Source organism: Helicoverpa armigera, chromosome 1, assembly GCF_030705265.1.
Source record: "Helicoverpa armigera isolate CAAS_96S chromosome 1, ASM3070526v1, whole genome shotgun sequence".
Classification (NCBI taxonomy): Eukaryota; Metazoa; Arthropoda; class Insecta; order Lepidoptera; family Noctuidae; genus Helicoverpa; species Helicoverpa armigera.
Genome location: NC_087120.1, coordinates 13477307 through 13490536, shown reverse-complemented (window position 1 = coordinate 13490536; position 13230 = coordinate 13477307). Strand labels below are relative to the sequence as shown.

General features: G+C 38.7%; 1 protein-coding gene across 4 annotated transcripts in view; it reads left to right on the top strand.

Moving 5' to 3' along the window:
* LOC110374246 (neprilysin-2) overlaps positions 1-13007 on the top strand; it is a 33312-nt gene extending 20305 nt beyond the window's left edge. For all 4 annotated transcript variants that reach the window (XM_064035814.1, XM_021331876.3, XM_021331878.3 and 1 more), the window contains 14 exons: positions 3667-3780; positions 4123-4368; positions 5777-5988; positions 6265-6441; positions 6758-6843; positions 7601-7706; positions 8659-8843; positions 9839-9928; positions 10167-10317; positions 10814-10982; positions 11181-11299; positions 11403-11534; positions 11621-11761; positions 11980-13007. In XM_064035814.1, coding sequence (XP_063891884.1) covers positions 3667-3780; positions 4123-4368; positions 5777-5988; positions 6265-6441; positions 6758-6843; positions 7601-7706; positions 8659-8843; positions 9839-9928; positions 10167-10317; positions 10814-10982; positions 11181-11299; positions 11403-11534; positions 11621-11761; positions 11980-12180 — 2129 coding nt within the window. In that variant the 3' untranslated portion in view covers positions 12181-13007. The remainder of the gene's footprint in view (positions 1-3666; positions 3781-4122; positions 4369-5776; positions 5989-6264; positions 6442-6757; positions 6844-7600; positions 7707-8658; positions 8844-9838; positions 9929-10166; positions 10318-10813; positions 10983-11180; positions 11300-11402; positions 11535-11620; positions 11762-11979) is intronic.
* The last annotated feature ends 223 nt before the right edge of the window (positions 13008-13230 follow it).

Below are 13230 nucleotides of genomic sequence, written 5' to 3'. Positions count from 1 at the left end.
CGCCTTCGATACAATGTTTTTAAGCAACGTTATCAGAACGTAAATAATGTATTTTTGTATCGTAATTCGGGGCCAACGATAAGCTTCTATGAAATAAACAACTTCACTTCAAAATAGTTGACCAAGACATCGCTGAGGGTCGACAATTAATTAATTAATTCGTAGAAATAGAGTTCAACATATCAGTATAAAAAATCCACAAGTCAAGTATGCTTGCGCGTACTTATCACGGGAATTGTTCAATGGGTGGTTTGTTATTTAATTTAATTAAGTAAAGATAAAAAAGGTCACGATATTGTATCTGTATGGATTGTTATCCAGTTGTATGAAACGTTGGCTGCGTTGAGTGTTATAACGAGTGTAGGGGTGCGTGAGAGCGTCGTGTGTCGTTATGCCTCATATTATTATGCCGGCCGGTCGTCAACGCGGAAGCGCGGAACTGCACAGGGATATGACGTGATTAAAATTGCACATCGCTGCGTAACATTGATTTGTGGCGACTTTTAGAAATCTATTATAGTCGTATAGCAAGAGCACGTTTGATATCTATGAGTAGGGTGAGGTTACAGGCTCCGGGTCACGTTGTATGTCGCCACCTGATCGCTCGGGCGCACGCACTCGCGACGAACATTACAAATGTAGAGGTCAGCCTTTACAATTTTCTAAATTGTGTAAGGTAAGTATGAAAAGACTGACAATTGGTTTTCAATCTAAAATCGTTCGTGGCGAGTTTTTGTTTGCGATTGCGACAGGACAAACTAAAATTATTGCTATCGATATCTGTTTTTGTTAAGTTGTTCTACTTAATAAGCCCAGACTTTCTAGTTACCTAACCCTTATTTTTGGCAAAACCTACAATATAGTAAATGTTTTTTGTCCGTTGTATTTTTGACAGTCTCTTATGCTTACCTACTTCACAATTATCAATAGAATATTAAGTCTACCAAGTATCATTATATCAACTTGTTCAAAAGCTTTGAATAAAAGCTACAAGAAAACTGAGTTATGATTCAGCATAGTCCTTGAAAAACATCAAAAAACCATAAGTGAGTAAGTGGAAAATATTCAGTACTTAATGTTATTCCAATCACAAAATAACCATATCCTGGTGCGTCAACCAAAAAAATGCATTTCAAGAAAATATGTATGACTGAACCATTCTTAACGGAAAAACAAAGCATTGGTAGCTATGTTTTCCCCTTAGGAAACCACAGATTGGTAAGATTAACATAAACTGTAGAACGAAGACTAGTGTTAAGGATTCGTCACGGTCACACCGTATAATTAGGTAATAACAAACACTTACAGCAATAGAACTCAATCTATAATAACTACATATAAAAACCATGTCAACAATGACGCACAAATTGTAATACTCCACTGACATTCTGCAAAAAAAACTCCTGAAACACTGACTCCAAAAAAGTAAACTTGATACTTAATTTTGGACTCGAAACAGGAAAGTCCTGTACTTAAGGCGGTAAGGCCAAGTTCAACTCGAAATTCGGTCAATAACAACGACCGTGTAAGAAAGGAGTACGAAAGACGTAAAAATACAAAAAGGTTCGTTTTGAATGCTGGCTACCGACTGCAACTGCGACTTCATGTGCTGCTGCCGTTTCGATCCAAAACGGTTTCGTTCCTACTAATATTATAAATGCGAAAGTAACTCTGTATGTCTGTCTGTCTGTTGCGCTTTTACTTCTAAACCACTAAACCGATTTTAATAAAATTTGGTACAGAGATAGAGTGGACCTTGAGAAAGAACAAGGGATAGTTTTTATCTCGGACTTTTGAAATTTTTTCTTGAAAACGCGATACATACATACATGCCTATATACAAACCAATAGGCTCTTTGTTGACTACGGCCGGCAGTTGGCTTTCGAAACGTACCTTAATACGTTAAAACGCATAAAAATACTATCGACTCATTTTGTACTGAGAAAAGCTTTATTTTGCAACAGCATCCGTTAAGAACACTTGAATGGCGTATCTTCAAGGATTTCATATTCCAAGTATTTATTTGTACACATACAATATTTATTTAAAGTCTTGTAATGCTTAAAAACTTATTTGTTGTTTGTTTATCAAATCTGTAATCACATTTAAAAGGAGCTATTTGAGAGGTTTAAATCCCTTTCAAATTCTAAACTTCAGTATCGACCTACAAATTCTACGTTTAACCTACCTCGATGTAATGAGTTACTTATTCGGTACCGCTTTGGTATTTGTGAAATTAAACGCCCTTAATTGCTACAACGGCATTTACATTTTTTGTACCCTAAAACCTGGGAGTTAATCCTATACTGTTCGCTTCAAAACGAATATATATCAGGATATAGAAACTGTCAAAGTATCGTAATGACATTGCGCGAGTACTCTCAAATATGTTTACACTAAACCTGGGTAAGTTAGTTCAAAACATAAGTTACCTACAATGTAATAACTGAACTGGATCACAGTTAACTAAGTTGCAAGTTTAGTCTAGCCTGTATACCGAGTACAATAACTAATAATGAATATAGATTTACTAGGAAAACTTTGTCGACAACGTAATAGAGGCATTTTAGCCAGAATGACAAAATTGCTTATAATGGCGTCCATTATTAGATACTACAATGACAGGGAGGTGAATAATCGTGGCATATCTGCAATGCAAGCCCTATTTCCCTATAGTTTGCATACTTTATAAGGCTTCCTTGGAAATCACTGAATTAAAGTTGAATGAAGGCTTGTAACACGAACGCACCCCCGCTGGTGACGACTATGACTTTCTGTAGCATACGTTTGTATGAGTGTACGTGCTCATGCTTGTAATAATGTTTTTTAAACATTAGCAATTCACGAGGGGCAATAGCCCAATGGCTTAGTGTCGGAGTGTGGTAAAAAGTGAGGAGTACCATTCCCTTTGCAACTACTATTGACGTCAATCCACTTTACATACTCGCATATTTTCCTATTTTAGGAGGTTAACTTATGCAATAGTAATCTTTATTAAAAAAACATATTTGTAGTTCTTATTGCAACAAAATAGTCAGCCCACGTAAGAACCCTTGGAACCTAGTTAAAAGGCATGGATTTGGATATTATTTTAATTACCCTACAGCGTAAACTATGTAGATGACATATTAGTTATCCTAAGATGTTAATTAAATAGGTAACTTACCCAATACTTAGCAAATACATTCCTACTAATACAGGGTTAAATGTATTAAATAAGTTATCGGTACTTACCCTTTTATTAAATGATACCAAGACCTATGCAAGAAAAAAATATGAGGTGTAAATAAAAACAACAACAGTTTTAATGGGCAAACTTTTTAGTTATATAAATAACATGATTAATAAAAGTGACAAATTGACAAACTTTTAAGTTATATAAGAATTTCCATAAATGAACTCCGTAATGATTTAACTGCTTAGTTACATAAAGTGATGATATCCAAATACATGCTTTCTGACTGGGTTCAGCCATAATCCTAACTTAAAAACCCCTTAGGACCCTTAAAACTCGTGCTCTTTTACGTTAGAGAACTTGATATTTCAATATCTATCTGTATTCGATTGTGTGATCCTACCCACCGTAGACAGAATGTCCCAATCGCCAAGCTTTGTTTACCTTTGTGTTTTCCACGTTCATTTAGCATGTGTTATCTGCATTTTAGACATACCTCAGACTAGTGAACTGAGAATTTCTTCGTCCGTGCCGCCGGCAGTGATCGTTAAAGGAGGACCATCCGATGTGGAGCTTTGCAACAGTCCTGGATGTATCCATACAGGTACCCACCTTGTATTAGTACCTTATAGACTAAGCATAGAAAAAACCCTCGTGAATTCGGTACAATAATATCGTCGATATCTATTTCTTTCCCCAAATAAGTATTTCAAAAGCTGGAAAAAAAAATTACAGGTAATGTTTAGAGAAAAAGTTGAATAATGCAGGTGATTGCAATGAAAAAGCTGCACCAAGGCCGGGTTCTGATGAAATAACACTCAATTGCTCACGACCCAGAACAGTGAAAAGAAAATCTGTATTAACTAATTTTATTGTCACGTTTCAATCGACATTCTATTTTACTTTGAGATTGTCTAAATATTTCATTTGATTATTTTTGCTGTAGCTTCCAAACTGCTGTTGAACATGGATGACAAGGTGGACCCTTGCGATGATTTCTACGACTTCGCTTGCGGTTCCTTCATGAAGAACACTCGTATACCTGACGACAAGACGTCAGTGAATACCTTCTCCATCATCACGGATCAGCTGCAGGAACAGATACGAGCCCTGCTTGACGAGCCTATCATTGAGAATGAGCCTAGGCCGTTTGCCTTGGCTAAGACTTTGTACCAGGCGTGTATGAACCGAAGTAAGTAGCACTTAAATATTTTACGTGTCAATTATGTAGTCATGTTTTCACCTGGAGTTTGACACGCACCGGGTCATGCGGCTACTGATGTGATGTAATCAACAACGTCCTATGGTGTTACCTAGTAGATTGATGAGGAAATTACTAAAACTATGTCTATGTAGCCCCTCATAACTCACGCGATAACATGTAATTATCGCGACAAAGCAGAACAGCAGGCACTAGTGCATTAGCAGGTGCACTCAACTTTTAATTATATTTCGCGACTATCCGCCGTACGCCATGAATTCTATTACCCGTGTAACTACTTAACTTGTCATATTTCATTCAAACTTCCGCGTGATTGTTTTAAAATAATTGCCATTAAATTCTATAAACTATTTACGCAAAATCCAACAAAGTTTGGGCGCCAACGAGATAACCGTAAATTGGAAGCTAAGGTAAACAAACTTAATTCACTGTCAGTACCTACTTACCTACACTTTCGGAGAATGGCGCGTTTGTTATTACATTTTGAGTAGAATGCTTCCAAAGTAGTGTATAAGAAATTTTTCCAATACAAAAGTTTTAATGAATTTGTTTTCGTATTAGAATATCCAAGTTTCTGCAATCTGTCATTAACGAGATAAGCTGTTTATGTTTTATTAACAGAGTGTAACTTTCTCAAATGTCCGGCCAAAGGAACCAGATTGACATCTAGGGCACGCGGATTAATGTCGCACTACGAATGTTGTGACTGTCAATTCTAATATTTCACATAATTTTGTAACGCATACTTAACTTGCCCAATTACGGTAATAGTTACAATAACTACGGTATAGTACTAAAACACTTTCTACAATCATAAACACGCAAATAACTTCACAAATACGTGCTTCATAAAACCCTTTCATTCGGAGTAAAAGACATAGAAATCAGCGCGGCATAGGCTTGGTACATCGCGTGCATCTACACCCAGCGCAGGACATAATGAACTTAATTGCCACAATTATTATTTAACGGTTGCTCAAACCTGTTGTGGAATAAAATGTAGGTGAAAGTGAACTAAATCATGTTGCTTCCGTTATTTGCACAATCAGACTGACGTAAGTGATGTTTGATAAGAGCTGGGACACTGGATGTGTTCGGCGAAATGTTACCGTAGAAGGACAACAAAAGTTCGGACTCCAGCGGCATACTAATTCACCTGAATGATTCGACGGTGACAGTCGCGCCGTGCGTTGAACCACTTGCGGGCATTGTAATTTGACAAGAACCATGACTTCGAAAGGAGAACACTGCCCAATTTTTTACTTAGCTTTGTTATCACATTTTAAATGTTTTTAAGAGTTATGTCCAATTTCTGAGGTATTTAGGGGATTTAGTATGTGAAAATGCTCATTTGTAATATTGTGTTCGTGTCCACCAGCTGCTATCGAGTCTCGCGGCGTGCAGCCCCTGCTCGACATGCTGAAGAGGCTCGGCGGCTGGCCGGTGCTCGACGGAGACTCCTGGGACGAGAAGTCCTTCTCCTGGGAACAGTCTGTCTACAAATTCAGATCAGCCGGTTACTCTGTCGACTACTTCCTCGATTTCTCCATCAGCGTTGACGTGAAGAACTCCACCAAGCGCATCATCGATGTAAGAAATCAATAACATATCAGTGTGTGCCGCTGTTTTTTCAACTGTACATTGATCCGGTCGGCCGACCTTGTAGAAAGGAATAGGTGCATTTTTTTGTGAGTGCTCGTTATTTCTGACCACATAATGATGCGCTCGTTAAAGTTACTTAACTCTTACAGCTATATTTACAGCGAAGCGATTTTAGCTCAGCGAATTTTATTGTTTGTTACGCGAATGTTTCAATATAATTATGTAATTAATGGTTCAACGTGCTAAGTCTATGTTTTCTAACAGCTGGACCAGGCGTCTCTAGGTTTGAGCCGAGAGTACCTGAACCGTGGGTTCAGTGATAAGCTCGTGCAAGCTTACTACGAGTACATGGTCGACATCGCCACCCTGCTGGGAGCTGAGCGCGCCCGCGCAGAGGTTGATCTCAAGGAGTCGCTGCAATTCGAAATGAAACTTGCCAATGTAAGTCATAGCCATAATATAATAAATATAAAACGATTTATTCTATTAGCAGTTATTCGTAGGCCATAATAAAAATTGCTTATAAGCCTCGTTAACTTCGCTACAAATTCAATTAAGGCCCGTGAACAATTTTACACTGGTCGTCCAGCCGAGCATGGCTGGTATCGCCCAAGGTCTCGAGATATTTGTCGCATTTGACCTAATTGTGTCCGAGCCTTGGCCAAACATGTCAATCGAAAGGCGTTGCGGGTGTTTCAGCGTTAATATGTGTGACTTCTAAAATATTAAATAACTAAGACGAGGATTACTTTCACAGATTTCCTTGCCACTGGAGAAACGTCGTAATGCCACTAGCTTATATAACCCGATGACTATTGCCGAGCTGACCCAGAAGTTCCCTAAGTAAGTATTGTTACGATTATATTATTATCATTTACCATTATATATTTACCATTATATTTGATCTTGCTAGGCGGTGTTGTGTAACTTATATGCGTTGCTACCTGATACCTATTACATATCGATTGAGATAATTAAGAAAGTTGGAAAATAATGTGTTTGCTTCCGTATTGGTGCTGTGTCTATTGCGTTTGCGCTCATTATTGCACGTCCATCCACGGCGCCATTGTTCAATGATATAATGAAATTAATGAATGTGACAGTTATAGGATGGTAGTATTGCCCTCTGTGAGCGACTACGAAAGCAATATTTTCTTGTTATGGAATGGCACAGATGTGTCTAAATCAAATTGTATCATAACTAAAGCGGAGGTTCTGTTACGTATACTTCTGTAAACAACAACTAGTTTCTTGTAGAAAGTCCCTCAAACGGTATTTCCTGTTTATAATACGTATCACGGTACTGCGCTGTTAGAAGACAGTTTGTATAGGTAGTCATAATTATGGATAGCAGATCATCATAGGAAATCCTACAATGAAAAGGAAGAAAAAAATGATTATGTATAGAAAATACTTCAAATAAATATACCTGGAATGCCATCTACCTAACATTTTCCCAACTACCTACATATGTTGGGGTCAACTTCTAGCTAGGCGACTTTCATGTGTTCATCTGTTTTTTAGCCACTAATTCCTCCATATTAGATGTAAGTATGTGCTATGTTGTAAGAATACTTATAAAAATATGATGACGTCACAGGATCCCATGGCTGGAGTACATCAACCGACTGCTCGCTCCTCACGTGACCATTGGAATGGACGAAATTACCATCGTTAGCGTGCCCAAATACATTTCTGATCTCGAGGTTAGTATATTGTATACAATTTCTACTGTTAGGTACTGTTATATTCTAGAGCTTAAGGCCATAAGGCATGTATATTTTTTTCCACTCACCTGAAAAGTGCAGTCTAAAATATGGAATTACATGTTTCCAAAATATCTGTAGGTAATAACTGTTTTGTTTTTATGAAAAAACGTTTTGTTGCTATATGCTTGCATTCCATGTTCAATTGTCACAGTCTTGCAAGCGGCGTAAAATGTACAATCTCAAGGAACTAACCTGGTCCGAGGTTTTATATAAGTATTCAGGTGTTGGTTTTGCAAAAACAAATCGATTTGCTATTTGATAACCTACCTAAGTTATCACGTGAGGCAGATAACAAAAGCATGTTAAGTGAAGCTATACCTTAAAGCTAATGGTCCTTATACGAGCAATTTCTGAAATATGGATATTGATAATTATATTAATTCAGAGCGCAGTAGGTAAAAGACTCCGATAATTAAGTTGTCCTGGAACTCCAGGTTCCCACGCCATGATAATTGAAGCTTCATTAATTATCTTAATATAATCAAAAAGCTTTAAAACCTGTGTTAAAAGCGGAGATGCTGTCTAATCGCGCGTCTCCGTGAAGCTAGTCAGTTACTTTGATGTTGCACTTTTACAAGGCTTTCAGGTATTTGAATATCACACATGTAGTCTTTTGGGGGTATCTACACGGTGCCAGTAGCTTGCGCATGTTGAGGCACATGCGCAGGTTACATGCATTTTGAAAACGTGCGGGACCAGCGACTCGCGCATGTACCAAGCAAAATATCCACCCTCGTGCTCTTGTCACTTGCGCATGTTAACTTGCTCCAGCTACATGCACCGTGTACCTACCCTTAGAACTATGTCAACACATTCTACAACAAAAGACGATCGTGAAACATTAAAAGCCACTGTAACAACATGGTGTTAATACAATATATTTTGTCAGGTCCTTCTGGAGAAGACGCCGAAGCGTGTGCAAGCTAACTACGTGATGTGGCGTGTGGCTGGCGCGTCCGTCTCCTACCTGACTGACAGCTTGCGTCGTCGTCAGCTCGCGTACGTCACTGCTCTGTCCGGCAAGACTGAACGGGAGAGCAGGTGGAAGGAGTGTGCTGATACCACTAGTGTTAGGTATGTATGATAGTATAACTGATTGTTAATCGTTCTCATTTTGGAAGCGGTTCAATCTGGTTTTGATCGTGGCGCTGCCTTCTGTTTTACCTATGTATGGTCGTAGCGTCAGACTTCATGATGTTTCTTGCCCACATTCTCAGAGTTCAGAAGTTCTACAAATTTCCCTTAGCTACTTGATTCCATAGGCTTCGCCAATCTTCCGTTATTACAACCCTTTTTATTTTCCCACTGAAGAGTGATTACCAACTTGTTAGGTATAGGTTTCCTCTAGATGTTTTCCTTCACATTCACTATCTATGGTGTCTAAGATTAACTTAGATAAGTTAAGTACATTGGCTCATGCCTGACCAGGAATCGAACCGTGTCTTGAGAAACTGGTGCCTTAATTTATACAACACCAATAGTCGTCTATGGCTGTTAGTGCGTAGGTATTGTATACGTCTGGCGTCCTTCTTTTTCTTTCTCCTGCCCTGTTCCCAAATTTTACTTGGGGTCGGCGCAATATGTCATTTTCTTCCATTTTCCCCTGTCACTCGTCATACTGACACTCACTCCCTTCCTATTCATATCATCTTTCAGGCAATCCCAACTTTTGGTCTCGAGTTACGGAAGACTTGCATACTCTAGTGAACAAACGGCATTACTCTTCCAATAAATACATTGTGTGGTTAACACATTACTGGGATTTCAGCACGTGTCCTTGCCAATGGTATTGTAATAACAAATGAGGTAGCTCATTTCGTATTTCCATTATAGTCAACGATTCAAAACTGTGTTTGCGGACACGTGTCACCAGCTGATAAGGCGTAGCTAAATGGTAAAATATGCAGATGCTTTGTATCACGTTCTGAACAATATGAATAACGGACTTATCTACACAAAGATAGTTTATAAAAACATTCAATGTTTTTAATGTTTCACATTCTTCTATGTACGTGGGAAAACATGTTATTTTGTTGCGAAGAAACAATAAAAGATGTTTTTTTTTTCAGTATGTCCATCGCTGTGGGAGCTCTGTACATAAGGAAGTATTTCAATGAAAACTCAAAAGCTAATGCCTTGGAAATGGTGAACGATATCAGGTAGATACATATTATACTAATTATCTAATAAATATATTTGTTCTAAAGGATAGTAATTATAAACATACATACCGATCTAAAAACTCGACTCTAGAACGTTTTGGGTTTTCTATGTACCTATAATAAAAACGTCCCAAAATTATGCTTTAATTGCAATTTGGCTCAACTTTTCTCAAGAAAAGTCGCGTAAAATGCGCGAAAAATGCGTAGGTACTAAAACTTAATATTTTACTCTCAGACAACAATTCCGCAAGACACTGAACGAGGTAGACTGGATGGACGAGAAGACTCGTAAAGCCGCGCTGGAGAAAGCTGACTCCATGTCATCACACATCGCATACCCCAGTGAAATGTTGGACAATGACAAGCTCACCAAATTCTACGAAGGAGTAAGTCAAATATCATCAGCCTTCTTTTGTTTAACTACAGGGCATAGGCATCTGCTCAGGGAAGAAAGACAGAGAAGGAATGAGCGTTAACCCCCAGGCTTGCTCAATGCGTTAAATTATTTAATGCATTAAATTGATATAACAAACGATAGTATAGAAAAACATGTTCTATTGCTACTATGCCTTGGCTTATTAAGGTGTTCCTGGAAGTATAGACATTCTAAGTTACGAGTTTCTCCACGTGCCATGTTCATTTCCCTCTTAGATTATATTCTTGTATACAGGAAAATCCTGGCAATTAGAAAGAGGGGTACCTATAAGTAAAAAGTTAAAAATGTTTATTTGCTAAAAGTAACTTACAGTATCCTTATATTTACATTGAGCCACAAACTAAGCACTCGTGGCTCAAAAAAAAAATCGCATGAACAACTAAAAATGACGAAACATAAGCTGTTTTTTCTAAATCATTACAACAGCAATTTTTTTTGTCTTATAGTTGGAAATGTCATCGGACAAGCTGATGGAGTCCGTCCTGAACCTCACACTGTTTGGTACCGAGTACCTGTTCGGCAAACTTCGGGAGCCAGTCAACAAGACCGACTGGGTGACCCACGGCCGCCCCGCCATCGTCAACGCCTTCTACTCCTCTATTGAGAACAGCATTCGTAAGTCTAGCTTCACGACAAGAAATCTATTCTTCTAGTGAAACGATTGAGTTGAGGCCCAAAAAGTCGTCCTTTTTATAGGCAGTGTACGAAAACCTGCGTTTTTTTTGCAATCCCCATGAATAGTAACTTACTCCCTCAATTGGAATGAATCAGAAATGAGTCTCATTTAAATACTTTTCCTCGTATTTTATTCAGAGTTCCCGGCCGGTATCCTGCAAGGTGCATTCTTCTCTGCCAAGCGTCCCGCCTACATGAACTACGGAGCCATTGGTTTCGTCATCGGACACGAAATTACCCACGGTTTTGATGACCAGGTAAGTACCTCATGAATCAAGGAACATTTTTAAGTATGAAAAGACAATATTTCGAAAGACAAAAACATTTGGATTCTTTTTATCACCCGTATCATGTTTTCAGGGTCGTCAATTCGATAGGAACGGAAACTTAGTGGACTGGTGGCAGGAGATGACCAAGCAAAAGTACCTCGAGAAAGCCAAATGTATTATTGATCAGTATTCTAACTACACTGTCGAAGAAGTAGGCCTCAAGGTAACTTAGCAGATCCTTTTTTTTCTCACAATTCTTGATGTTCATAGAAGACTTATTTTGTGACTGAAAAAAATATTCCTTTCTAGCTGAACGGAGTGAACACCCAAGGCGAGAACATCGCGGACAATGGCGGCATCAAGGAAGCTTACTATGCGTACCAGGCGTGGACCCACCGACACGGAGAGGAAGCAAGACTGCCAGGTCTAGAGAAATACACACCTAAACAGGTTCGTCACGTCAATTTCCTCATACCTTCACAAACATTTCAGCAATTTGTGGTGCAATGAATATTGCATTCTAAGATTACAGTACCATGTAACAAGTGTCAACTTAAATCAATCTTCAACAAAGTTTTTGCCTAATTATTAGTTAACGGGTGATTACCTAAAGGCAGCGATGGATATCGCGGAGCGCAACAGCGGTTAGATAAGTTTGTCGGTTGCAGCTATTCTGGCTGAGCGCGGCGAACACGTGGTGCGCGGTGTACCGGAACGAGGCGATCAAGCTGCGCATCACGACCGGCTTCCACGCGCCCGGCCGCTTCCGCGTCGTCGGCCCGCTGTCCAACATGGAGGAGTTCGCCGAGGACTTCAAGTGCCCCGCCGGCTCGCCCATGAACCCACACAACAAGTGCAAAGTGTGGTAGTGCCTCCGTACCGCCGCCGCCTCTCGAACACTGACATGCACGGTGCATGATGCGCCCACTCACGAGCTACCCACACGTCTACCCGAACATTCGACATTACACGCAGTTCGCCTCCTGTACTTAACCGTGTGACGTACATGCGAATAAATTCAATCTCACACTATTTATCTAAACAATTCGATTCTATAGTACTTACGTATTTGTAGCTCGGCTGTGCTAACGCGATGAACCTACACCTAGACTATGGTTAGTGCAACTTTGTGGGTGTTAAATTGAGTTTTTAGATGTCACCTGATATTTCGATGTTGTTAAATAAACTTGTAAATAGATTAGCTGAATTGTGTTTTTAGATAGTTTTATATTCTTATCACAAGCTACGACTCCAGATACATGTAGATTTGGGTGAGACTTTAGACTGAGCACAGAACATTAGATATTCGACGGGTATACACAATGTATAGGTATTATGCAATCGTGTACATTAGAAGCCGACGCCCTATTTAATGTAAAGCCTGCATGTAACAAGAGCTGTTACGATTAGTGTTTCATATTTATTGGAGCCGCAGTTACAGGCCGCCGAGCAGAAACCATTCGATTTTTATTAATAATATTATATTACTAAACAATTGTATTATTATCTGTAGGAACTATTACTGCGGCTGTTAGTGTATTAATGTACTAATACTGTATCGAATCTCACTTGTATGTGAATATGAAACGAACAGTGATAATTTAATTTAAACTTAAGTACCTAGTTAGTAGCGATTTTGGATACAATCGTATTGTTGTAAATCATTGAAACATCAATATAAGATAATTTTTATCAATTACCGCTTTTTATTTGAAGATTAATTGACCCAAACGTTCCTAGACCATATGATAACCAAAGATACAACATACAAGGGTTTTTTAAACCTGTTTCCCTCCTATTACTTAATTAGTAACCGAACTTTAAAACTACAGTTCAATAGACCACTAATATTATTTTGAAAGTCTAAACATGCTTAAAAGAAACACAGATTGATATTGATGCTGATCGTTTATTTCATG